This window comes from Equus przewalskii, chromosome X (assembly GCF_037783145.1).
Source record: "Equus przewalskii isolate Varuska chromosome X, EquPr2, whole genome shotgun sequence".
Taxonomy (NCBI): Eukaryota; Metazoa; Chordata; class Mammalia; order Perissodactyla; family Equidae; genus Equus; species Equus przewalskii.
The window spans coordinates 82,168,343-82,193,209 of NC_091863.1; the positions used below are offsets into that span (position 1 = coordinate 82,168,343).

Sequence of the window (24,867 nt, forward strand, 5' to 3'; positions counted from 1 at the left end):
GAGTGGAGAACCATTGTCATATAACAAAACTATGACCTACAGTTGCAGAATTTCAGTTTGGGACAACAAAAAAGTTCTGCAGATGAAAACTGGTGAAAGTTGCATAACACCATGAATATATGTAATGCCACTGAATTGTACACTTAAAAATGCTTAGAATGGCAAATTTTATGTTATGTATATTTTACCACAATAAAAAGTAAAATAAAATATTGAAAGCAAAAAAGACAAAAGCACCTTCTTCTCCCTGAACCATGGTATGAGGGCAGTTGCCCTGCAAAGTCAACCTCACACTCAGAGGAAACTGCACGACCAAGTAATAAACTTTTGTTTTGCTACTATGACATAAGTGATTCTCTCTTGAATAACACGTAGGAAGGTTATTTTAAATCAAAGAGGGCTTTTGTGACAAATTATAAATGGGATCTAATAAGAGAGTTCATATATTCGATGCTACTACAATGTGATTATATTTGTGAGTGTCTTTAGCTTTTGGTGAGAAAATGAATTAACCAATTTTCTATTAATGAAAGTGTTTAATCTATTTCCTTCCTACAAGGAATGTTGACATAACTTGAGAAAATAAAACTTTCATAATAATTTGGAATGAGGGAAAAAACTATGACCTACAGCATTGGGTAGTAGTAAAAAATAAGTAGTACAGCACTGGGTAGCAGGAGGAAAAAATAAGCTACTGAGTTGGTCAAGCAGATTCAAATCCTATCTCTACCCATAACTATATAACCTTGAGCAAATTATTTAATGACTCTGAGTCAGTTTTTTCCATATAAAAAGTACAGAAATACAATGTCTCTCCCAGGATGTGGTGAATACTAAATTAAATTTAAAAAATGTTTAATGCACCTAGGCATTCAATAAAGTACGCTTGTTTACTAATCCAGAAACTTTGATCTTCTTCTTCTTTTTCTTTTTTTTGGTGAGGAAGACTGTTGCTGAGCTCACATCTGTGCCAATCATCCTCTATTTCGTATGTGGGACCCCACCACAGCATGGCTTGGATGAGCAGTGTGTAGGTCCACGCCTAGGATTTGAACCTGGGACAGCAGAGTGTGCAAACTTAACCACTATACCACTGGGCCAGCCCCAGATGTTTTTACTTAATACTATTTATAATCATTTTATTTCAAATCAGACTAGTTTTAGAGATCTAGTTCAGGGTATCTCAATCTTGGCACTATTGTCTCTTTGGGCCAGATAATTCATTGTTGTGAGGGGCTGCTCTATGCATTGTAGGATATTTAGCAGCATTCCTGGCCTACATACTAACTAGAAGTTGGTAACATTCCCCAGTCATGACAACCAAAAATAGGTCCAGACATTGCCACATGTCCCTTGTGGGGCAAAACTGCCTCTAGATTATAAATGATTTAGTCTAATGTCTTCACTTCAAAATGAGGAAGCTAAGGCCCAGAGAGGTTATAGGAAATGAAAGACAAGGGAAGATAAAATTTAAAAGATATGATTCTAGATTCAGGTGGATTTGGGCCATGAAAAAATTCCAGGAGTCTGGGGAGAGACATTACTAACAGCAGAGGGATATTCTTAAGTTAGTGGAATACAAATATGAGTACTAATAACTCACATTCTATGGACTTGGGCATTACTAAAATCCCCTATGTTGATATAAAAATATGCAATTCAGCTTGTATCAGACTATGTGCTTTTGATGATATAAAAACAAAGAGGATTCACTTGTCAGAAACTCACTTTTTTAGGGACCTTTGTTCGATTATGCCTACTCCAAATAGCTGTATTACTATGCTAAAGTAAAATACCATTAACTTCTGTATCCAAAAATGCAATTGAATGTGAAATTCAAATTATAATATTTGAATTTTATTCTACTACTACTAGATAACACCAGACAATTTAGGATAAAATAGATTTTTGTGACAAAAGAATAACATTCATGTCTTGAGTCAGAAAACAATAATGAATTTATGCCTACAACTTGGTCCACTCTCACTAGTGGAATTAAAAGCTATACAAGATCTCTGAGGAAAAGAACCAGAAGATTATCACATCTCTTCTAGGTAAGAGAACCTTCTCTGTTCACTCAAATTAAATGTTTTTTGGTTACCCTGATAAGAAATTGAAGCTTATTCAAATTAGATGACTCTATATATAACTGGCTATATTTAATAAAATGAATCTTACTTGCATTTGTTACACGACAATTAGATTTGGTTGTACAAAACAACAAATTTTCTCTTCAAGACAACCCATCAGATCTTTACGGCAAGGACTAGCTATTAACTGCTTTAATGATTTACTGAAGTGGGAATTTCATAGTCCAACTGATTTTGATGCAAAAAAAAACTAGCACTGTAAAGAAATCTTTGCATATCCTATTTTAATAAAGTGACAAGAATAGAGCAAACCTCAGAAGGGTTGGCTGCAATATTGTAAACATAAATGTCTTTCTTAGTCACAGATTTGAAATTGGGCACTAAGAAATCTGAGAAATAATCATGTTAATTCTGCAAAGAGCATATGTGCTATATTCTCCATGATTACACCTTTAGAGATAACCTTGCTCAAACATTCTTGATTAGAAAAGATCTTTTTCAAATAGCTGCCTTGACCTTTGCAATCTTTTAACACCATTATAATCTTAGGAAAGAATGAGCAGAGCTCAAACTAAGCTATAGGAGACTTGGGAACTGACTGTGTTAACTTTGCCAAGGCATTTAACTCTCTTTTTCCCCTAATGGTTACACTCCATTTAAGGGGTTTTCAGAGACATTAACTGTGCCAGAAATGCAGATCTGTACCTGTTAGCATTATGAGCACTCACAGCTATAATGCTATCTAGTATCCTTACTTTCTCAGGCTATAAGATTAGTACATTATCTATGAGTTAGGCAAGTTTAGGCAATATTACACAGATTATCACAATCAAATCAAATGCCATATTCCCATGGCATATTAACAATTACAAAATACAATGAAATTAGCAAAATAATTGAGAGTACTAGTTGCATGTTTAATATTTACTTTTTCTTTATTTAAATTAAGTCCTTGACCTTCATAATTATGAGCACTCTGTGGCTAGCTAGCTCAGGAGTCATGCTTGTGAAATTAGAAACTGAATTCAAGTCTTGTATAAATCCATTAATTTACTTGGTCTCATGACAACTACTTTACATTAGAAAGTTATCATGCCATTCATTCCAACAAGTTAATAAATGTGAATAGATCTGTAAGACTGGTTTCAGGAGGAAAAGAATCAAAGTTCACATCCTAACAGATATGTATTGAATATAGTAGTGGACATGCTTAGTCAGTATTTTCACATATTGACACCTAAGGACAGAGGGTCAGAAATTAACAAATGGTCATTAATCTCTCTCCAGACATCCCCACCCTGCCAAATGCAGACAATTAAAAATTAATTCTAACAGTTTGTTAATTTTTCTTCCTAGATGCCAACATGAGATTTACAACATAATGTTTTAGTGTGCCTATAGTATATAAGACAGCATGGGCAGAATACAGCTTTGTAATAAACAATAGAACAATCCCAATAGTCTAGGAATCTAATTATATTTAAAACTGCATTTTCCCAAATTATTTTATTTATTCATTTTATAATGTACTATCAAGCACTACTATTGAGCTCTTTAATATAGCTGTGTCTAATTCTTCTGTATATCCTCAGCACTGAGCACAGTGCCTGGCACACACATATACAGGTGTTCAATAAATGATTCCCAAATAAATGAAGGAAAGGCTATTAACTAGGTTTTCTTATGGTGGACTTGAAACTTTACTGAATGAGATGGAGACAAAGGAAAGCCTTGTTAGGTAATCACTATGCAAATGGATTATTAACCAAATGAAAATGCAGAATGTTCTCCAATCTAAAACAGAATCATTTAATAATTTATTTTTCCTAAAAGGAAGAGGTAAATAAAAGGGTTTTTGTTTTGATTTTTTACTATTGGAACATCAATGCTGGGTGAAAACGCATTTTTGAGCCATTAAACATTTTTGAAAAACTTCACTAAATCAAATATGAAGTGTCCTACAGAATTTCATGACTGCCCTTACCATGAATTCTGGGTAGGTATGTGTCTTTTCATATGTTTGTTCACTTAGTATTTCTTTTGTTTGTTGTTTTGTTTTTAAGTTGATTGCCTAATTTCCCATTGGTAACCTTTGAAAGCCTCTAATCTTCCCTGCTTGGCAATTTCTAATCTCCACTGACATTTGCTTATTACCAACCTCATGACAGATGAGATCCTCAGGGTGTTAGCCAAAGGTGAAAATGGATCAGCAAATGCTTTATCAAACCACTTTTAATGGTTCTATCTGGAGCAGACTTGTAATAATTGGAATATTGACAATTCTTTGCCACCTTTCTGAGCAATCTTCCAACTAGAACTTAAAAAACAAACAAGCAAAAGATACTGGCATACCACTGAGCAACATTTTTCTCTCTTCAATCCTTTATCCACTATCATAACTGACAACTACTTACAGCCTTTGTAAGTATCTAAACAAAAGTATTTTGAGACCTAATAGTGTTTCGGACAATAACAAATATTCATCATTTGTTAAGTGAAAAGGTAAGAGAGTTTTGGTATGGAATGAATAGTTATCGAAGAATATTTACCTAAAATGAATGATAAGAGGTAATTTTTAGGTAGCAATTATGTTTGATTTTTCATATCCTAGTAAATTGTCTCAACATTAACAACACAGATTTCACTACTCACTGAATGTCAGGTAGTAACTATGAGTCAAGGTTTCTAATGGCTTATGAATCACTGTTCTAGTGCACAGCCATGGGAATGCCATTGACAGAAGATCGATGCAGAACTGCAAAATCATGGTTCATACTTCCAGATCTGAAATCAACCTCGAAGTTTCACTAGTCCAATACTTCTATTTCAGAAACGTCAAAACCCAAATCCAGGAAGCCTGGGACCTGTTCAGGGTCACAAAATCTAGTGGATAAACTAACAACAGAACCTAGGTTCACTGCACCAGATTCCTACGCTAGGGCTGTCCTCATTTTACCACCTAGCAATAGCACAGACAGGGTATTTCTGCTACTTTATAAATTTATCTCTCTTACAGCTGTTAATATCTGCATATATTCAAAGACACCGCAACCAAGCCAGTCACAGAGCCAGGCAAAAAGCCGTTTTTTCCATGAGATACTGCTCCTAAACCTTACTGTGAAAAGGCCATGAGAACCAAGATGAATTGTGATCTTGACCACCTATAAAACTGTTCTCTCCTTCTTGCTGGTTATAGACAGTAAGTTTGGTATAAAAACAAAAAATCCAGATGTCATATTTTCATCCCAGAACAACTGTACAAATCCAGGCTGACTGAAGACACTAAATAGAGTCTTTCAAAGGCTGCCTTCAGTAAGACAGTTAATAAATTAAAAAATCACCATATTATAGTGTATTTCTAACTTTCTTATTTAGTAATTGGCATTTATGTAATGTGCCTATGACAAATATTACAAGGGATTTTTTTCACTGTTTCACCATTCCTCCAAAGTGAAAGGTGTGAAAGGTTATAGGATATATCGTTTAAAAATGTGAAGAGAAACTCATTTTTATGGGGTAATTTTAATGGTGTGTCCTCCTAAGAAAAAGGAAATTAAATTATTCCACTCTATTTTGGCGTCCTCGATCTTTCACTTTGGAGGCAAGTTAGCAACATAAGGAACACAGCAAATACTGGAAATTAATTATGAAATTTATGATGGCAAAATGCTTTACTGAGATCTTCGGCAATGGAATCGGTCTCAACCACTTAAGAAGCATTTCCAAAACTGCTTTAAATCACATTTCAATGGCAAATTTTACAGTTTGGTATTAGTAGGCTGCTTACAAGTATACAGTACTTTGTGTGTACTAAAATACCACTTACACTGAAATAGTCAAGAAATACCTCTTTATGTTAGGAGTAATATGTGTTGGTAGGTACAACAGCACTTATTAAAACCAAAATCACCTTAAAAATGGGCCCATAAACCTTGCTTTACAAGGTCACACCCTCAGATAGCCAAAGAAAAACTCTCCAAAGTGATTCCTGAAATCTGCTTCTGCCACTCTCTTCTTTTCTTCCCTCAGTACAAGCCTCTCCACTAGACCCTAAACTAGACCCTCCACTGGATCCTAAAATTCAACACCTACTTTAAAGCTCAAGTATACACTCTAACCTCCGCAAATTCCTAACCTTGTCTCTCAAATACCCTACTGCAAGTTTCTACGCTGCAGGATGCTTAATTTCACCAAAAGGGGTTTCCTCCCTCTCATTTCTTTGGCCTTTTCTTTTGATCTCTGCCCCCTTTCTCCATCAGTCCCCCTTCGCTTCTCCTGACTTCCTAGTTCCACGGTACTTCTCCCTTGCCTCCTCTTTTACCAAATCACACCTCAGCTTCCTAGAGCTTTCTAAGGCGCCCTGGCTGGGAGAGAAATTATGTGGTAATTTTTTTTTTCCCTTCAAACTCCTGCCTTGTGAATACCTGCAGTTCCTTTTCCTGGGGGCTCCCATCCTTTTCGGGGGGCGGGGGAGAAGTAGGGAAGCCCCTCTCTGCTTCGGTCGTCTTACACACTTCGGGGCTAATACGGCGGGGCGGGGCGAGCTTGGCCTTTACTGCGCCACAGCAGGTGGGGGGTGGGGCGGTGGCGAACCGCGCCCAGTCCGATCTTGGACGGGCCGAAGAGAGGCAGCGAAGGAGATGGGGCCGCCCCCACACCCCGGGACGGGAACTCACCTTCTCTGAGGCAAGGGCGGGTGTCTACTTTAAAACTACTGCCCCCCCTCCCCGCCGCCGCCATAGTGGAGCCTCCAAAGCCGCCGCCGCCGTCGCCACAGCCACTGGCAGGCAGGCAGGCAGGGGTGGAGGTGGCGGAGGAGGCAGGCACAATCACTGCCGCCGCCGCCGCCGCCGCCGCGCAGGCGGTGTAGGAGAAGAAGGAGGCGGCAGAGACGGTAGCTTCCTGAGGGGAAGACTCTGCCGCCAACGGCCCGACTGTGCTCCGCGCCGCCGCCATCGCAGCGAGACGCGGACAATCGCACTCGCGCCTCGCTCCCGTTGAGCTCCTTTAGCCCAGCCCCTGACTGGCCCCGCCCCGATTGGCCACGCCCTGCCTAGCCCCGCCCCGCGTAGCTCCACCCCTTTCGCCCCTCTTCCTGGCTTCAGCTCAAGTCTCGTTCTCGCTCCTTCTCTCCACCAATAGGAACGCTTTAGGCCCTCGGGCGGCCCCTCCCCTACTCCCACTGCTTGGCGTCACCAGCTTGTCTTTCCAGGGGGAGCGATGATGGCCGAGGGCAAAGGGTAAAAAGCGCGGGATGTAAAAGCACGTGGGCCCCACACAGTGGAGAGGCTCTTTCCCTAGGAGGAGCTAATCTAAAACCAATTTTAGGAAAAAAATGACTGGAAACCAATTGATTCTGCCTCCAAAATATCTTTAAAATGTATCTTCTCCTGTCTTTCTTATAACCCTCAGGAGAGAGGACAGAAATAAGCAGAAGCCTTGGTCGTAACATATTTTCATTGCAGCCGTAAATGATTGCCTATCTATCAATCTACCCATCTAAGTTATAATAAAAACCTGTAAATCTGGTACCCAACCGAAAAACTAGAATATCACTGATAATTTAAATCTCCTCACCATCTTTTCCCCAGCTTCCCTCCCAAATAAACCAGTATCTTGATTTATATTTATTATTTCCATGCTTTTTTTTCATCTATGCTTATCGCATAGATGTATGCCTAAACAATGTTGTTTAGTTTTGATTGTTTTCCAATTTCACAAAGTTCGTATCTTTTTCTAGGTAGCATTTTGGGAGTTGTTTCTTTCACTAAAAGTTTTGTTTCTAAGATTCATCCAGGTAGCTGTAATTCATTCACTGTCAATGCCGTACAGTATCCCATCCATTTCCCTGTTGATGGACATGTGTCCTGGAGCATCTGTGCAAAAGTTTCTCTTGGGTATGCTCTCATTTCCAGTCACTTCTGTTGCCCTATTTCAAGTCCTCATCATCTCTTGTCGGAACTATAGCATCTGTCTCACTCATCTCCTTTCCTCTGATCTGAATCCCTCCAATCTACTTCCATATTGCTGCCATATATCACTGGCTCCCTATTGCTTATTGGATAGTCAAAGGGCACATCTTCACACTACTAGCGTCCCCTCTCACTTCCTTGATCTCATCCTCTTCCATTGCCCCCACCTCGCCACTCTGTTTTTACTTTATGATTCAGCAATATTAAATCTTCTTACAGATTCCTCTGAAAAATATTATTTCATGATGCAGTGTTATTGTATATGTTGTTCCCTCTTCCTGAAATGCCCCTTTCTCCACATTAGGCACCTGCCTAATGGACCCCTATACATCTCTTGAAACCCAGATAATACATCACTTCCTCGAGATAACCTCCTCTGTCTCTGCTTAGACTTAATTCTACCCCCATCTGTGCTACACCTATATCTTGAGCATATTTGTATTGTGTGCCTCTCTTCTTAATAGCACGGGACCATTTTGAGACAAAAGACAGTTTGTTTTATTTTTGACTCCTCATGCTCCAGCATGGTAGAGTCCTAGGACAAATGTCACAAACCAGTGGTCCCTAGGCCTAGGTCCCTAAGTCCCTAGGTCTGGCCCACACATATGTTTTAACTGCACAATTGTTTATTTACTTTCTTGTCAACATTTTAAAGGGGCATTTCATGGGGAAAAAAAAGTCTCTTAAAAGCATTTGAAGATTTGGCAGTATTGACTGTGTGTTCCTGACTGGCAACAACTGGCTGGAGCTGAATAGTAAATTCAGAGACTTAGAGTGCTGGGCTCTTATGAACATAACTTGATGTTGTTTTTGTGGTTCAGTAATTTATCTAAGATTTCCTGAGTTATTGGGTGGTTTCTCTAATCTTCTATCCCGTCCCTCTGTAAGTACAACATTTACTCATCAAAGAAATTACTGGATAGGTCATGCACAAGAAAAATTCCACTGAAATAGCCAGTAGGTATTTGTAATTTTATTCCTTTCAATGTAATTTCATTCCCTTCAATTTTATTCCTTTCAATGTGGGAGGGGGAATCCCTCAAAAGCATTGTTTCTCAAAATATGAATCACAGTCCACTTGTGTAAGAACTATTCAATCAGACTCTCTGGGGATTATGCATCACTCAGGATTCAGTCAGCAAAAGAGGAACTGCACTAGGTATTTCAAACAGAAAAGATTTAATATAGAGACTCAAGTATTTTAAATAATCAGAAAGGTTAGAGGAATAAAACTCAGGGGACTTTTCCAGATATTATCAGCTAGCACTGGGAAGTCTTTCCACCCCCTTCCATGCTCTCTCCCATGTTCTGAAGCTGGAAGCCTATGAATTACATTTCTCAGACTTCTTGGCCAGCAGGATTCTGAATATGGTTTAGGTCCCACCAATGATATACACATGTATCACAATTTAAATAGAATAGAAATAAAAGCCATTCTTTACATGGACTCCAACAGATATAAAACATGAGTTTTTGCAGTGGCCTCAGCTTTCTGCAAGCCTTGCACCCAAAGGCTTTGGAGGACCTGTAAGCAGTGGTTTTACATAGCCCCCTGATCTTTGTGTGGCAGTTACAATTTCCTGTCTTTGGACCCTAGCAGTCACCAAATATTTATTAAATTATGGAATTACTTCTTTCTTCTTAGGCTCCATGGAAAATTATGTGTCTGCTGTTCAGTAAAACAGTAAAAAGTGGGGAGAGGATAATGCATGAAACCAAAGAAAGTAATCAGTTAATTTTCTCCATGTTCCCCAACTCCATTTGGTGACATGCCAAAAAATGCCACCAAGTCGCAGTCATAGACTGACAATAAGCACATACTTTCCTTTCTTCCTCTTATACTTATCGTTGCTCTCTATGACAGTAATGCTATTAAGCGAATGCCAAAATAATTTCTTTCACAGGAGAGAGGAAGTGGAATGTGGCAGAGTAACAATTGATGAAAGCCTCCTATGGGCTAGATGCTTCCCATAATTTCCCAGTCTTCTTACAAAGTGATGTTATGTTGGGCTCATTAATCCCATTTAAAGAATGCAAACTCAGCCTCATGGTTATAACTAACTTTTCCGTGGTTTATAATTTAGCAACTGAAACAGTCTGTTTACATCACTGGACCACAGGGAGTGAACTATATTGGCTGAAATGAGTTTTAGCTACTGACTCCCCAAATCATAGAAAGGAGATGGGAGTGGAAGGAGTGTGGAAGTGGGTCTAAAATGGAGGTCAGAGGTGTCAAAAAGAAAAAAGGGAGCATATTTTTGCATATCTGAGCAATCAGTAAATAAACAAAGCATACCAGTGATCCTTTCATTATTTTTACAGTCAGACATAATATGCTTTGTTTGGAATAATATGGGAAATGAAAAATTCATTATCACCAAACACAACACATTTAAATGCATCATAAAATAGAAGAAATAATTAGAACGTAATTTAGTGGCATGTCACTAATATGATTGACATAAAAATGAATCTGACTAAGTAGAACAATGATGTTCAATTTTATCACAAATAAATCAAAGGTGAAAAACAATGGCAATCAAACATCCAAAGTTGAGCCAGCCTGGTGGCGCAGCAGTTAAGTTTGCACGTTTCACTTCTGTGGCCCAGGGTTCACCAGTTTGGATCCCGGGTGCGGACATGGCACTGCTTGGCAAGCCATGCTGTGGCATATGGCCTACATATAAAGTAGAGGAAGATGGGCATGGATGTTAGTTCAGGGCCAGTCTTCCTCAGCAAAAAGAGGAGGATTGGCAGCAGATGTTAGCTCAGGGCTAATCTTCTTCAAAACAAGAAAAATCCAAAGTTGTTCAACAATACTAAAATTAAAGAAAACAAATAGACACATTGAGATATACAAATAAGAAAGACACAAGAGTAGATAGCTCGTGGTTAATCAGGGTTAAGATGAAAATATAATATAATTCATATATTTCTCCATTGTTTAAGCAGTAATAATTATAAATAAACTTATAGTGGCATAGGATGTATCTGATTGGGAATTGATGTTATAGAAGTATATGCAGAAAATATATCTGTGTATGCCTAATGTATTTGTCTCAAAGTATATACCTTCATATATTCTCATTCTTGTTCTCTGCTCACCACCCCCATCACACAAACACACACACACACACACACACACACAGACCTTTCTTGTCAGCCTACAGATGGTCTGAAGGGAACATCCTACCATGTGATTTAGCATCCAGATCTCTTTCAGAGTCACTCTTAATGCTTCCTATGCTACATAAACATCTAGAAAGTTCAAGAAACTTCTCAGTGTTTGAGAATTATAGGGAAATATTTTTTCATAACCTAAGTTTATCTTCTATGATTGGTTAATGGAAGAACACATTTAGGTATTGAGCACTTACTCACCCAGTGGAGTTTGGAGTCAGGGAATGATTTCAGCAACCAATTTCCTCTTGTTTTATGTGCTTTCCTGACCTCTGATTTTTACATTTTATATTACCCATCCTCTTTATATCACCATGAAGCTCTTGCTTTATGAGATATCAGCTGCCCTCTTAGGTCCTGTCTACAGTGGTTCTTTCAGCTAGAGACTATTCTCTGCGTTCAAGTGACAATGAAGTTAAATAAAAGTAATCACACAACTAATAGTGTGCATTGGAAGATTTTTAAAATTTAGAACTAATTTTACCACCCAGCTAATAATTATTTTCTAGATGTAAAGAATGTCAGAATAAATGTCACTGTAGCCATTTTTTTTTTTGTTATTGCTAAAGGGTATATTTCATGTGGGCATTTTAAAAATACTTAACACAATTAAAGAATGTGAGATTTATGCTAAAAGAAGGGTCTGAGAATTTAGCTTGATGATATCTGGGGTGTGAGTGTGAGTGTGTGTGTGTACTGAATAGACCAAATACAATTCTTTGAACTACTCTTCAACAGAGCTACTCACCACAAGTCTTTTCTTCAGGAAAGATTTTCTTTTAAAATAAATAGATCCATTCTAGAAGTGTTTGGGTTAGCATCTGAATATTTTTATAGGGTGTTGTATTCCAGAACTACTCCAAAGCACCACAAGACAGTTAATCCATTATAATAATAAGAGTTGGCATTTATTGAGTACTGAACATGATCAGAGAAGATGTGACCTACTTCAGGTGCTAAAAAGACTGTTGGATCTGACTATGGGACACACACCTACTGACTCTCACTTTAGCACTCAATCCGAAAGACCTACTCCCCTGACTGTTTTGTCTTGTCAACCTCTAGCACAGATGTCAGGTCCCGAAAAGGAAGGATCTTGCAACTCTATAGCAAGTTTATATAGTAATGGTTCACAGAGTCCTTCATCAAAGAAACCTATGGCCAATTACTTAGCTAAATGTACACTGGGGAAAAATTACCCACACATTTTTAGGCTTTTGGACATGGGGTTCTAGTTGACATTGACGCCTGAAGGCCTGAAGCATAATCATGGCCCTCTATCAGAGAGGGAGCATATGAATTAGCCCAGGTCTGATGCACTGTGGTTCCACTGAATCCGTCCAGGTCTGGCTCACTGTTGTTCTAACGAGTCCATGAAACGATCTGCTTGTAATCTCTCTAATCCACAAATATATAATTAGAATGGATATACATGGCAGGTGGCAGAACCTCCACATTGGTTCCTTAGCCTGTGAGGAAAAGGCTGTCATTCTGTGGAAATCTAAGTGGAAGTCTCTGAAACTGCTGCCACTCTAGCCAAGACAGTAAACAAAAAAACATACAAAATCCTGTGGGGAGTGACAGAAATTTGAGCCTCCCCTAAAGGCTTAAGGGATGTAGGGGTAATGATACCCATCGTTTTCCCATTTAATTCATCACATGATTTGGACAACAGAATTGATTTATGGCTTTATCTCAGGGATATGTTTACACCCAATTCTGTTATAACATAGTTTGAAGAGATGTGGAACACATAGACATTCTGCAGAACACTGCTTTGGTCCACTGTTGACTGGATCAGATAAGAAAGAACTGACAGGTACATTTGAGTCCTTAGTAAAACACATGTGCTCCAGAGGGTGGGAGATGAAACCATCACAGATTCCCGTCAGTGAAGTTTTCAGGGGTTTTCTGGTCTTGGGCATACTAGGACAACTCTATGAAAACATAAAACTCATAGCATTTGCAGCCATCCATCATCCAGTAAGACAGATTACAAACTTGATAGACTTCTTCAGATTGTGGAGGCAGCATATTCAAACGTGGAAATACTATTCTGGCTCATTTACTGAGTGGTATGCAAAGGTACCAACTTTGAGTGGGGCCTAAAGTAGCAAAAGGCTCTGCAGTAGGTCCAAGTTGAGGTGTAAGCAGCCCTGCTGCTTGGGCCATATGACCCAATAGACCCTATGGTATTAGAGGTACATGTGGAAGGAATAGATGACATGTGGAATTCATGGCAAACCTCAACAGGAGATTTACAACATAATCTCTCATGTTCTGGAGCAAGGCCATGCCATCTGCAATGAAGAATTAGACATCCTTCAAAAAAGAGGCCCTGGCTTGTTATTGGGCCTTGAAAGAGACAGAGTACCTGAACTTTCGACACCAGGTGAACATACAGTTAGAATTTCCCATCATGAGCTGGATACTGTCAGACCCACAAAATCATAAGCTTGAGTGGCCCCAGCAACAATTCATCATAAATTGGAAGTGGTATGGCTGGGATTGGGCATAGGCAGGTCCAAAAAGCACTACTGGAGGGGGCAGCTCAGGCTATCTAGTGATCAAAACTGTTGTATCATAACCTCAGGTCTCAATCACACTTAACAGCCATGGGAGATCCTTTATGACCAGCTGATGGGGAAAGAAACTGACCAAGCCTGATTCATGGACGGGTTGGCCCAGTATGCCATGCAAGCTGAAAATGGAATGCTACAGCACTAAGCCGCCCTCAGAGGTATCCCTGAAAGACATCCATTTTAAAGGTAAATCTTCCCAATGTGCATAGCTGTGGGGAGAGCATCTGGTCATTCACCTTGGTTGAATGAACTCACAGGCCGTGGAAAATGACTTGCCAAGTTGGTCAGGTCTTGGAAGGCGAAAGATTGGAATATCCAGTACAAGAAAGTCTGGGGAGGAGGCATGTGGATGAACTAATGGGAGTAGGCAAAAAATGAATATCTTTGTATTGCATATCAACACTCACTAGAAAGCATCTACCACAGAAGAGTTACTAAACAATCAAGTAGACAAAACAACCTAGCCAACTGTCCTCAACCAGTTCCTGTTAGAAGCCTACAGTTAACACTAACAAAATGGTTACTTGAAGGGAGTAGCCATTAACAAAAATAATGTAGGTTATGTATGCACACACACACATTAATCTGAAGACTATACATCCAAGTAATGCTGTAGGTTTATCTTGTGATATGGCAGGATAAGAGGTGGCAACATAAAAATTTCCTCTTACACAGATATATTTCTCCTTGCTTAGTGTTTTTTGCCCTAAATATATTAATTTGCTCATCAGAAAAAGAAATTGATATAAATTTTTAAACTGTAAGATAAATGGGGTTCTAAATTGAATCAGAAAAACAATTTTGTATAAATGTATTTCCTTTACATTCAAAGATGTTAAATATATATATCATTGACAGAAAAAATGAGGTTATAAGCACCTTTTACAAGAGACTGCATTTTTTGTTCAATCATATATCATAGTATATATATAGTGTTTATGTATAGTATATGTATATATATTTTAATAATATAATATATAATACCATAGATTCTCTTAGTATGTCTCTAGCTCCTGAACACTCCTAATCTCTCTCTCTTTCACACACACACACCTTTCTTGTTAGCTGAGAGACGGGCTAAAGAATACGTTTTTTCACGTGGCTTAGTCTTTGAGTGTTCTGCCTGATTATCCTGTACCACACAAAATCCACTCTTGCCCCCTCAACTCCCTGCTACTGGCTATGTGATATCCAAGCTGCAATTTTGGATTTCTTCATCAGATGGCACTGACCTATGACAAACAATATCTATTGCAATTTATTTTAAATATAGATTGTGAAAAAGTATAGAAAAAAACTACAATTAATAGCCATGTTCAGTGACAACCTCTTTTCCTCTCTTACATTATTATTATGAATGCAAATAATACAATTTTGCATTTACTGAGTGGCTATATTATCACATGGTGCTGATAGAATCAGTGGATGTAAAAGGCCTACAGTCAGAGCAAAGAGATCACAGTATGCAGGGACTTAGGGACCCTAGGACAGTGGCCTGGATGCAGACTGAAGTAGTGCATGCCAGGATGTGAACCACCTACAACCAGAGATGACCAGTTTCACTTCAGCCACCAAGAAACTTCCCAGACCACCTGACAAATAGAAATGGCAAGCAATAGGATATATTGGAGTATATGAGGAAGCCATTTGGTGTAAACCTAATTCGGCCTGACTTTGTTTTTTCCAAAAGGGCCTGACATGGCCAGTGAGCATACATTGTTTATCTGCTTAAGCATTTGCTATGTCCCAAAGACAAGAACAAAGGCCCTTAAGATAAAGGTGCAACTTCCCCCCACATTGGCATTTCCTTAAGGATAAGCATCTTTCCTTAGGCTAGGAACTGATTACTGTGCTCTCCTGTGACCACCCAGCTGGAGACAACAGACCTGCCCCGCTGCTGTGTCCATCAATTGCTGGGCTGACAGAGCAGTCTCATGAGTATTGTAAAAGGGACATTTCAATCATATGTGAAACATCTTCTTTGGGGGTATATAACCCCTCTGTACACCTCACTTATTTGGTGCCCTTCCTTCATTTGGGAAGGAAGGCCCCAGGCCATGGTCCTCACATTTTGACTCAGAATAAACTCACCCAAATTTTCATTTATAGATTGGTTATGGATTATTTTCGTCAACATTTGTTGGTGTAGTCACGCCAGGATTTCAAAGAAACCCACTGGAGACCACCTGGAATCTATACTGAACTGGCATTCAGTACCAATAGGGGCCCATTGAGCCCCCCAGATCACTGCATTCTTCAGGTGACCCTGGTGAGTTCTCCTGAAACCTGGACCTCCTTATTCTAAGTTGACGGTCCAAGAGTTTATATGAGCTGGTTAAGGTCTTAGGACTAGGTGCACACCCTAGGTAAGAGGAACCTAGGAGGAATTTCCTAGGCCAGAGGAGCCTAGAGGAACTTTGCAGTGAATGGGGCAGGCCGACCTTTTAATCTGGCTTTAAAATTGGAAAGAATTGTGTTTATAAAGTCTGAACAAACTGCTTGATAGAGAAATGAGAGACTGAATGTGTTCTGCTCCAAAGGAAAGGGACATCGCTCCTCCCCACCTTTTCCACCCAAAAGGTGTCCGTAGGTGACTGAGGACTTCACTGGGAGTATCAGAGGATCAATCTTCGTGACATGTAGTGGTCCCATAGAGAATGCCACTTTCGTTTACCGTAATTAATTATGGCGTGTCCGGGGAAGCGCAATGGGCTGGTCACCTGCTCTCTTGGCCCCCACAGCAGTTTTAGACTGCCAGAGGGAGAAACCAAGGCACGTAAGAGAGTGTTTACAACCTTTCTATAGGGAGTAACACTCACAAACAGTACATTTTCTGACCCATTACACTGTCCTTAGAAGTTATTCGGACTTTATAACAAAACAAAATTAAAAAAGAAGTAAGAAATCAAGCTTCTAAAGCAGCCTGATCAGTTCCCCAATGGGCAGCCTCTCCTCGAACTCCGGTTGGCTTCATGCTGTGACTGCAATTGCTTAACAAAGGGGGATCTCAACCCAGATTGCTAAGGCCAAAAGAAAGAAAGAAAGAGGAAAAAACTGAGGAAACAAGTTTTTCCACCGCAGTCTGCTATGAGAACACCTAACTCATAAATCTAAGGAAAATATTTGTTCTATCTGTCTGTTGTATGTGTGTGTCTATATCTATGTTATGAATGTGTGGTATTTTACCTCCGGGTGGTACAATTTCTAAAGAGCTCTGTTCAATGGACTTAAAGTAAGTGCTTACAAAAAGTTTTTCTAAATAGAACTAGCCCAAATGTCATTCAAGTTAGCATGATATAGATTAATTTTTGGTTAATGAAAATTTAAGTTTGCTGGTTTGATTGAAAAGGCATGTCTGGGTTTACTAGTCAAATAAGCTCACATTGTCTGTTAGAAATGTATCCGGAAAATAATAGCTTTAAATGATAACTAATTTTGTCTAATGTCTCAAAAAGATTTTGCGGGTAATCTAAATATCACTATTGGGAACAAATGATTTAGATATAAATGAAATAGGAGTTTATAGATAAACTTTTAGCAATAATTATAGTTTATGGCATGTCTATTTAAAATAACTTCCAAAATCTTTTTGGTAACTTGAGACTTTGAACTTTTGCTAGGTTAATTTAAATGAATGATAAAATTCATTGAGTATCTAGATCATTTCCAAATAAGATATTAGACATTAATTATTAAATGTAAGTTTATCTACTTTTGGCTTCTTATTGCAGAGAGGCTAAAAGTGTTCGGGTCTTTTACTGTACAGTGGCATGTTTCTAGAAATTATGAAAAGTGTTTAGAATGCTGATATAAAAGACAATTCGTAATTGTTTACCTTTTTGGTGTTTACTAGGGTCTGTTAAAGGTTGAAGAGCTCTAATATATGTGATTAAAGCTACTACAAATTAATAAGGAAAACGTATTTGTATTCAAGGAAAGTAAGGTGTAAGTTTTCAGTAAAGAAAGTATAAAGAATGGAAGTATTTTATTTGGTTGGTTGAGATAAAATTTGTCCTAAAGTACTAGGAGGAAAACAGAAAGACATTGAACAAATTCTGAATGTAAAAGAAAGTGACAAAAAGTTGGTGGAAGTAAAACCCTGGGGAATTTTATACATGGTCAAGCTGGCTAAGATTAAAATGAATCTAAGTAAGTAAGTGGGTTTTAATGTGAAAAAGTAAGCTGGTACAAAAATTAGAATTTCACCTTCCCTCTTAAAAGGATAATTTTCTTAAACTCTTAGTCTGCTCTTGATAAGGAGGTTATAAAAGGTTTTTCCTTCTGAGTAAGTTTACCTAAAGGACAGAAGATCTATGTTTTGTTAAGGTAATTTCCTATGTGCAAAAAGACAAAGGTCTCTCCATTAAGGTTTTTTTTTGCTGTTTCTGTTGTCACTTTGGTTAAATATTATTATGAAGCATTGTTTCAGTGGCCATTGTCTCATGATGCCAAGATCAGCAACCCCTTGATCTTGTTTAAATAAGTGTTTTAAAATCTTTTGATATTTTTGACAAGTCCCAATAATTCATATCCCAAGTGAAGTCTTTATTTTGACATTCTTTAAGAATTTTCAGAGGGCCCCCGGGACTTCTCAAAGAAATTTGTTCTCTCTTCCTATAAAGAAGGGATACTAATTAGACTTTTTTGGCATGCTAAATTACATGGGAAGCATTGTCAAGTAAATGATGATAAACCTTCTTAGGTTATATTATGTAGGTAAATAGTATTCACTATTTTAACCCTGCTACGTTGCTTTCAACATCACAAGGGGAGAAGACCACGACTGCATTCTGTTATTTAATTTGGTTTACAAATGGGTCTTACTTAAATGATAAGCAAGGATGTTATCAAGCTGGATGTGTTGTCCAGCCTCAAGGATGCCTGCTACTTTCTATTAACTCTGTTAACCCAGTAAAAAGATTTCCTTCTATGGGCTCAGGAAATCACCAGGGAAGAAAATATATGTATATATAAAGGTTGCAACAAAAGGGGAAAACAATACTTTTGGAAACTTTCTCCCACAGTGGCTCAGATAGCCTCTACTTGTTGTGCTGTATACCCAAAGCATAATCCAGAGAAGCTATTTCATGAGTCACAAGGCCACTTTCCCCTTCCTAAGGGAACCTTTGAGGTATGACAATTGGACTTTGTCCAAATGCCACCATCTCCAGGATAAATATATCTTGTAATGATCTGTATTTTCCCACATTGTGTTGAGGATTTTCCTTGAAGAAGAGCAATGGCTTTAGGTAAATTATTATTGAAAAGGATAATTCCTGTTTGAGGCATTCCTACCGAGTTACTCAGTGACTGGGGAACTCATTAAATCTATTTGTAATATTTGGCCAATAATGCAGCATTTCCACTGCGCTTACCATCCTCCATCCTCAGGATGAGTGGAAAGAACTAATGGCACAACCAAAACTTAATTGGCAGGCTTTCAGAAGCATTTACTCCCTCAGGGCCAAAAGCTCTTGTGCTAGCGCTCCTTAATCTTAGATCTACAATTTTTGTAAACATCAGCTGTCTTCTTTTGAAATAACAACAAAACAGCCTATGCAATTAGATGAAGAAATATATGAAGCAACATTGCTTAAGGGATATATTACATTGTTGTCAAGGTCTCAATGAGATGCCTAAAAGAAATGAAAGACTGGTAGCTGATTCTTTCACAGAGAACTCCCAGCCCTTAAGGATCATGGACTATAACCTGGAGAATTTATTTATGAGAAGAGGCATCCAATAAAAGACTCTATGCAGCTCTGTTGAAAAGGACCATACCAGGAGGAGAAGACAGCATCTGTTGTAGACAGCTGTCCCAAGACTCTGGACCGGGCCTGTATTCCCAACCTTATATCTCCTCATTTAAACCTTTGTTATGCTTAAACTGTATACCTATTTTATAATTTGTTTAGAATACTATCATAATTAAAGGAAATGATTAATTTGGAACAGACTGGTCTTGAAGACCAGGCATTTATCGAGTGATTCCTAATGGAACTCAATGGTTATGTTGAACAAATCTCTGGCCTTGGCCACTGCCTGAATGGCTAAAACATTGCACCCTGAGTTTCCTTTGAAAACAGGGAAGGAGTCAGGCTGAGTTAAAACTTGTTTCCAATCTCCCTCTCTTTAAGGCCAGATGGGCTCATTCAGTGTTCCACTGGTATGGCCACCAAGCGGCTATCTTTGCTTCTTCTTTGGGGCTAAAAGATGTCGTTATTACATATGGAAGCTCTGACTAAATTTACTCAACAAGCCCTTAATGATAGTCAAGCAGGAATAACCTTATTTAAATACTGAAATGTCTTTAATGAGAAGGGCTGTCCTTCAAAACAGAATGGCTTTAGATATTCTTATTGCATCCCAAGGTGGTACATATACAATCATTCAGACTGAATGCTATGTTTCTATACCTGATGAGTCTTCCAATATGTCATCTCTGCTAAAGCACATGAAAGAACAAGTGAGTGCCTTATGCGATCCTACACCCAGTTTGATTTGTTTGGTTGGCTCCTTCCAGTATCGGTTCCCGTTTTCAATCAGGATTGTAATTCCTATTTCTATTACTTCTTGGAATTCTTGTACTTGTCATAAAAGTCAAACTAATTGCTTCCTTTACTCAGTGTTGTAAGAATATCATACAAACTAGAGTAATGATTGCTCGATGGCTTGAGATGGTCGATCTTATAACCCTGGAAAAATTTCCTTTTCTGATAAGAACTATGCCTAAGAACTCATTTTAAACTAATGTTTTCAAATATGTCGAACTATTATCATTGTTACTGTACTTGTTCCATGATCATATGCAATGTAAACTTGAAGTGTCATGGAAAAGCACATATACAATGTTTGTACAACAATCTAAAATTAATTGAAAATTATATAACATATGAAATGCTTCCTCTGTTAAGATATATACCTCTATGCTTGTCCACTATTTTACCCCAGCGTGGACAACTGGGCAAATAAATGAGATAAAAGCCTAGCACCAAGGGACATGATGGACCCAGGGCAGGCAGCAACCACCCTGGTGCTGAGGGACAATATTTTGATCATCAATGCTTTCTATGAAAAGATTATAGTTCAAAAGTGGAAAATGACAAATAGAAATGGTAAGCAATAGGATATATTGGAGTATATGAGGAAGCCATTTGGTGTAAACCTAATTCGGCCTGACTTTTTTTTTTTCCAAAAAGGCCTGACATGGCCAGTGAGCATGAATTGTATGTCTGCTTAAGCATTTGCTATGTCCCAAAGACAAGAACAAAGGCCCTTAAGATAAAGGTGCAACTTCCCCCCACATTGGCATTTCCTTAAGGATAAGCATCTTTCCTTAGGCTAGGAACTGATTACTGTGCTCTCCTGTGACCACCCAGCTGGAGACAACAGACCTGCCCCCCTGCTGTGTCCATCAATTGTTGTGCTGACAGAGCAGTCTCATGAGTATTGTAAAAGGGACATTTCAATCATATGTGAAACATCTTCTTTGGGGGTATATAACCCCTCTGTACACCTCACTTCTTTGGTACCCTTCCTTCAGGAAGGAAGGAAGGTAAACTCACCCAAATTTTCATTTATAAATTGGTTATGGATTATTTTCATCAACACACCCATTTCCCAGCAGAGGGTCTATACGGGTCTCTTCATATAACAGTGCCCGAGAGAGGGTACTAGATTGGACAAAATGCATTACACTTCCCTGGTCTTCAACCACTAATCTTTATTCTACTTCAGATTGGCTAGGAGCAATACAAGTAATGATATATCCAGCTAACATATTAAGAATTTGTTAAATGCCCCGAACAATACTGCTTAAGTTATGTGCAGTCTTTTTTTTACTTGTTACTATACTTTTATATGGTGTGTATTTCCATTTGTACTTCACAGATGAGGAAATAAGTGCTTAGAGAAAATAGATAACTCTGATCAATTATCATGCAATCAGCAAGAAGTTTGAAGTCAAATTTTTATTAAATATTTCTATATATAGGATCTGTTTTTGAACTTGCCATTTTGTTCCTTAGCCTTTCGTCATCCCCATTCTAGTCATAAACGGGCACCTCTCACTTATAGGTCTAGGTACAGTAGTCCCCCCTTGTCCATGGGGCATACGTTCCAAGACACCCAGTGGATGCCTGAAACTGTGGATATTACCGAACCCTATGTAGACTATGTTTTTTCCTCTACATACATACCTATGATAAAGCTCAATTTGTAAATTAGGCACAGTAAGATGTTAACAACGATAGCTAATATTAAAATAGAACAATTATAATGATATACTATAATAAAAGTTATCATAAATCTTAGCAACCTCAGCATTTGACTTTTCTTCTTTCCTTATTGTCAAGAATTTTCACCTTTTCACTTAAAGGAAACACTTTACGGCTTCTCTTTGGCATATTTGAATTGCCAGCATCACTACTCTTGTGCTTTGGAACCATTATTAAGTAAAATAAGGGTTTCTTGAACACAGCACAGCGATACTGAGACAGTTGATCTGATAATTCAGACGGCAACTAAGTGACTAACCGGCAGGTAGCGAATACAGCATGGATATTCTGGGTAAAGGGATGATTCAAGACAGGGGCAGGGCGCAGCTGGACAGTGTGAGATTTCATCACACTCCTGAGAATGGTGTGCAATCTAAAACTTATGAATTGTTTATTTCTGTAATTTTCCATTTAATATTTTTGGACTGCAGTTGACCATGAGTAACTGAAACCATGAAAAGTGAAACTGCAGATAAGAGGGGACTACTGTATACAATACTCAAATGTACCATCACCTTCAACTGAATGACATCTCCCCATTCCACTATCCCTTTTCTATCCTGGCACAAATCATGTTGGATTGGTGCCTGGATGAAGGGAAAATAATAGAATGAGGCTCACTGAAAATTGAGAAACTGCCCCTACCCTAAAAGGTTATTCTATATGCCACAAGAAGGCTTTCTGCCAAAATCTGCTATTCTTCTCCAATATGATGGTTTTGAAGTTTAGTTAACTGGAGGTTCCTCTTTGCAGGGAATAAAAGTCTCCACACCTGATGCCATACTTACTACCGTGTGGATCTGCCAGTGAAGAAAAAAAGATCTTAAATTAGTTCTCAGATCCAGCCTTACTAAATAAGATACCAGCCTGGATTTACTTCATTACAGTGACATAGAATAAGGAGCCACCATGGGATCCAGGATGACAACGCCAGTGACTCCCATCATAAACAGGCACCCCCAGCATGCCAGAGACTATATGCAAAAGGCCTAAAAATGTGGAGCATTCTGGTTCTGCTTGTCCTGACTGTGCCTTATTTGGTTCATGGTTTGGATCTGGGATTCTACCACTCTAGCTCAATGCCAAACTGCTTGGGCTCCTTTTTATCCTACTCTTTGGAATATTCAATCAGTTCACAGTTTCCTCATAAGAAATTACTCCATAACTCCTGGGGGGCGAAAGGCAAATATTCAGCCACTTTTGCAATAATTTTTCAAATGTAAAACTTTGCCTCAAAGTCTTGAAGCTAGTTCAGGATTCATGTCAGGAGCTCGTGGCTCTCAGCACACTAGAGTCCTTACAGGTATCATCCACAGGCCAGTAACAGACAATGACACAGACACCCACCACCACCTCAGGAATGACAACCTCAGCCTAGCAGCACAACCCTTTCAAGATGATAACCTCTTCCTAGTATACAAACACATCTCAAATGCTGATCTCAGCACAAGTTGGCAATCTCAGCCTTGACACTGATACCCCAAGATGTCCTGCCACCACAATCCCATGCCAAAAACCACCAAATAAAGATTCTGACCTCCTCTCTGTTCCCAAACTCAAGCCCTGGCTCTTCTGCCTCACCTGTATACAGACCTGGGTCCCCTATAATTCCCCCAACTGCTCTCTCTTCTTTCTCTCCTCCTACCTTATCCCTCAGTTTCAATCTATGCAGGCCTCTGTTTGCTACTCAGCTGATGCCGATGCCACTGTGGTTATTGTTGACAGCTTAACTGAAGATCTCACCCGTCCAGCTTATTTCTATCTCTGTGATTTCACATCCGCTCTTACACAATGTAAGGACAGCTTGCAAGGAACTAAAGCCTATTGGCAGGCCCTATTATCTATCCTGCCACATCAAGGAACTCCTGGTAGATTATTTAGATTTGTTCTTGACCCACTCTTTTCCATTTTCATACACTGCCCTCTTGGTGCAAGCTAGTATCCCATAAGTTAGCTGATTTACTCTCATCAGTGCCAGACCATTTCATTTCTCCTCCTGTGTACCTAAAACCTGAATTGGGATCGTCATGTCCACTATCCCTACACAAAGGCCTAAAACTCTATCCCTTACTATGTGTAACAATTAGGGCCTGGCCATGATAACTGTCCCTATAACTGCCCCCACATCACCTCCCATTGTGACCCCCATAACTGCAGTAGCTATGATTTCCCCTTGTCCAACAATGCACACTTCACTCTCCAATATTCCCCAATAATCATCTCCACTTCCTACTTTCTTCAACCTGCTGGACATTATCTAACAACATGTCACCTAAGAGCTAAACCTCTAGTGATGCTGAGCCGGCTACCTGGTGTTCCAGCCTGGACAACCACTTATGCAACTAATTCCTGCCCCCTTGGAGGAGTTTGATAACCATATTAACTACTCATCATCCTCTCCCCTTCTGGCCCCTGCATTTCTTCCCAGCATTCTCTTGACCTCATTAACTTTCCCTTCATGAACCCCACACCATTCCTGCCTCTCACCATCAATCAATATTATACACAACCATGTCCCTCCATTAAGACTATTTGGTCCTCACATGTCTGCACTGATCTAAATTTTCCCATGAGAAACTCCACCCTCCAGCCCCCTTGGGCTACTGGTTCTCCTATGGCACCACTTTGATCAGCAGGGTCGCATATGCTACTCCTCCATTCCTCCCCCTTCTGCTCTATGCAACTTGACCTTTGTTTTATGCATATTTAGTACTCAGGTATCCTCATATCCAACTAGAAAATCCACTTCTCTCATCTAGCCTTCCCA

General features: G+C 39.0%; 1 protein-coding gene across 17 annotated transcripts in view; it reads right to left on the reverse strand.

Annotated features, from left to right (window-relative positions):
* ZMAT1 (zinc finger matrin-type 1) overlaps window positions 1-24,867 on the reverse strand; it is a 207,330-nt gene that overhangs the window by 34,435 nt on the left and 148,028 nt on the right. For 4 of the 17 annotated variants that reach the window (XM_070605049.1, XM_070605045.1, XM_070605048.1 and 1 more), the window contains exon 1: window positions 6,767-7,145. The exons of 3 other annotated variants lie outside the window; for them this stretch is intronic. In XM_070605049.1, the coding sequence (XP_070461150.1) occupies window positions 6,767-7,046 (280 nt within the window). In that variant the 5' untranslated portion in view covers window positions 7,047-7,145. Of the gene's footprint in view, window positions 1-6,514; window positions 7,146-24,867 lie in introns of those variants that run through there. 10 more of the 17 variants (XM_070605055.1, XM_070605054.1, XM_070605053.1 and 7 more) reach the window with 8 other exon arrangements.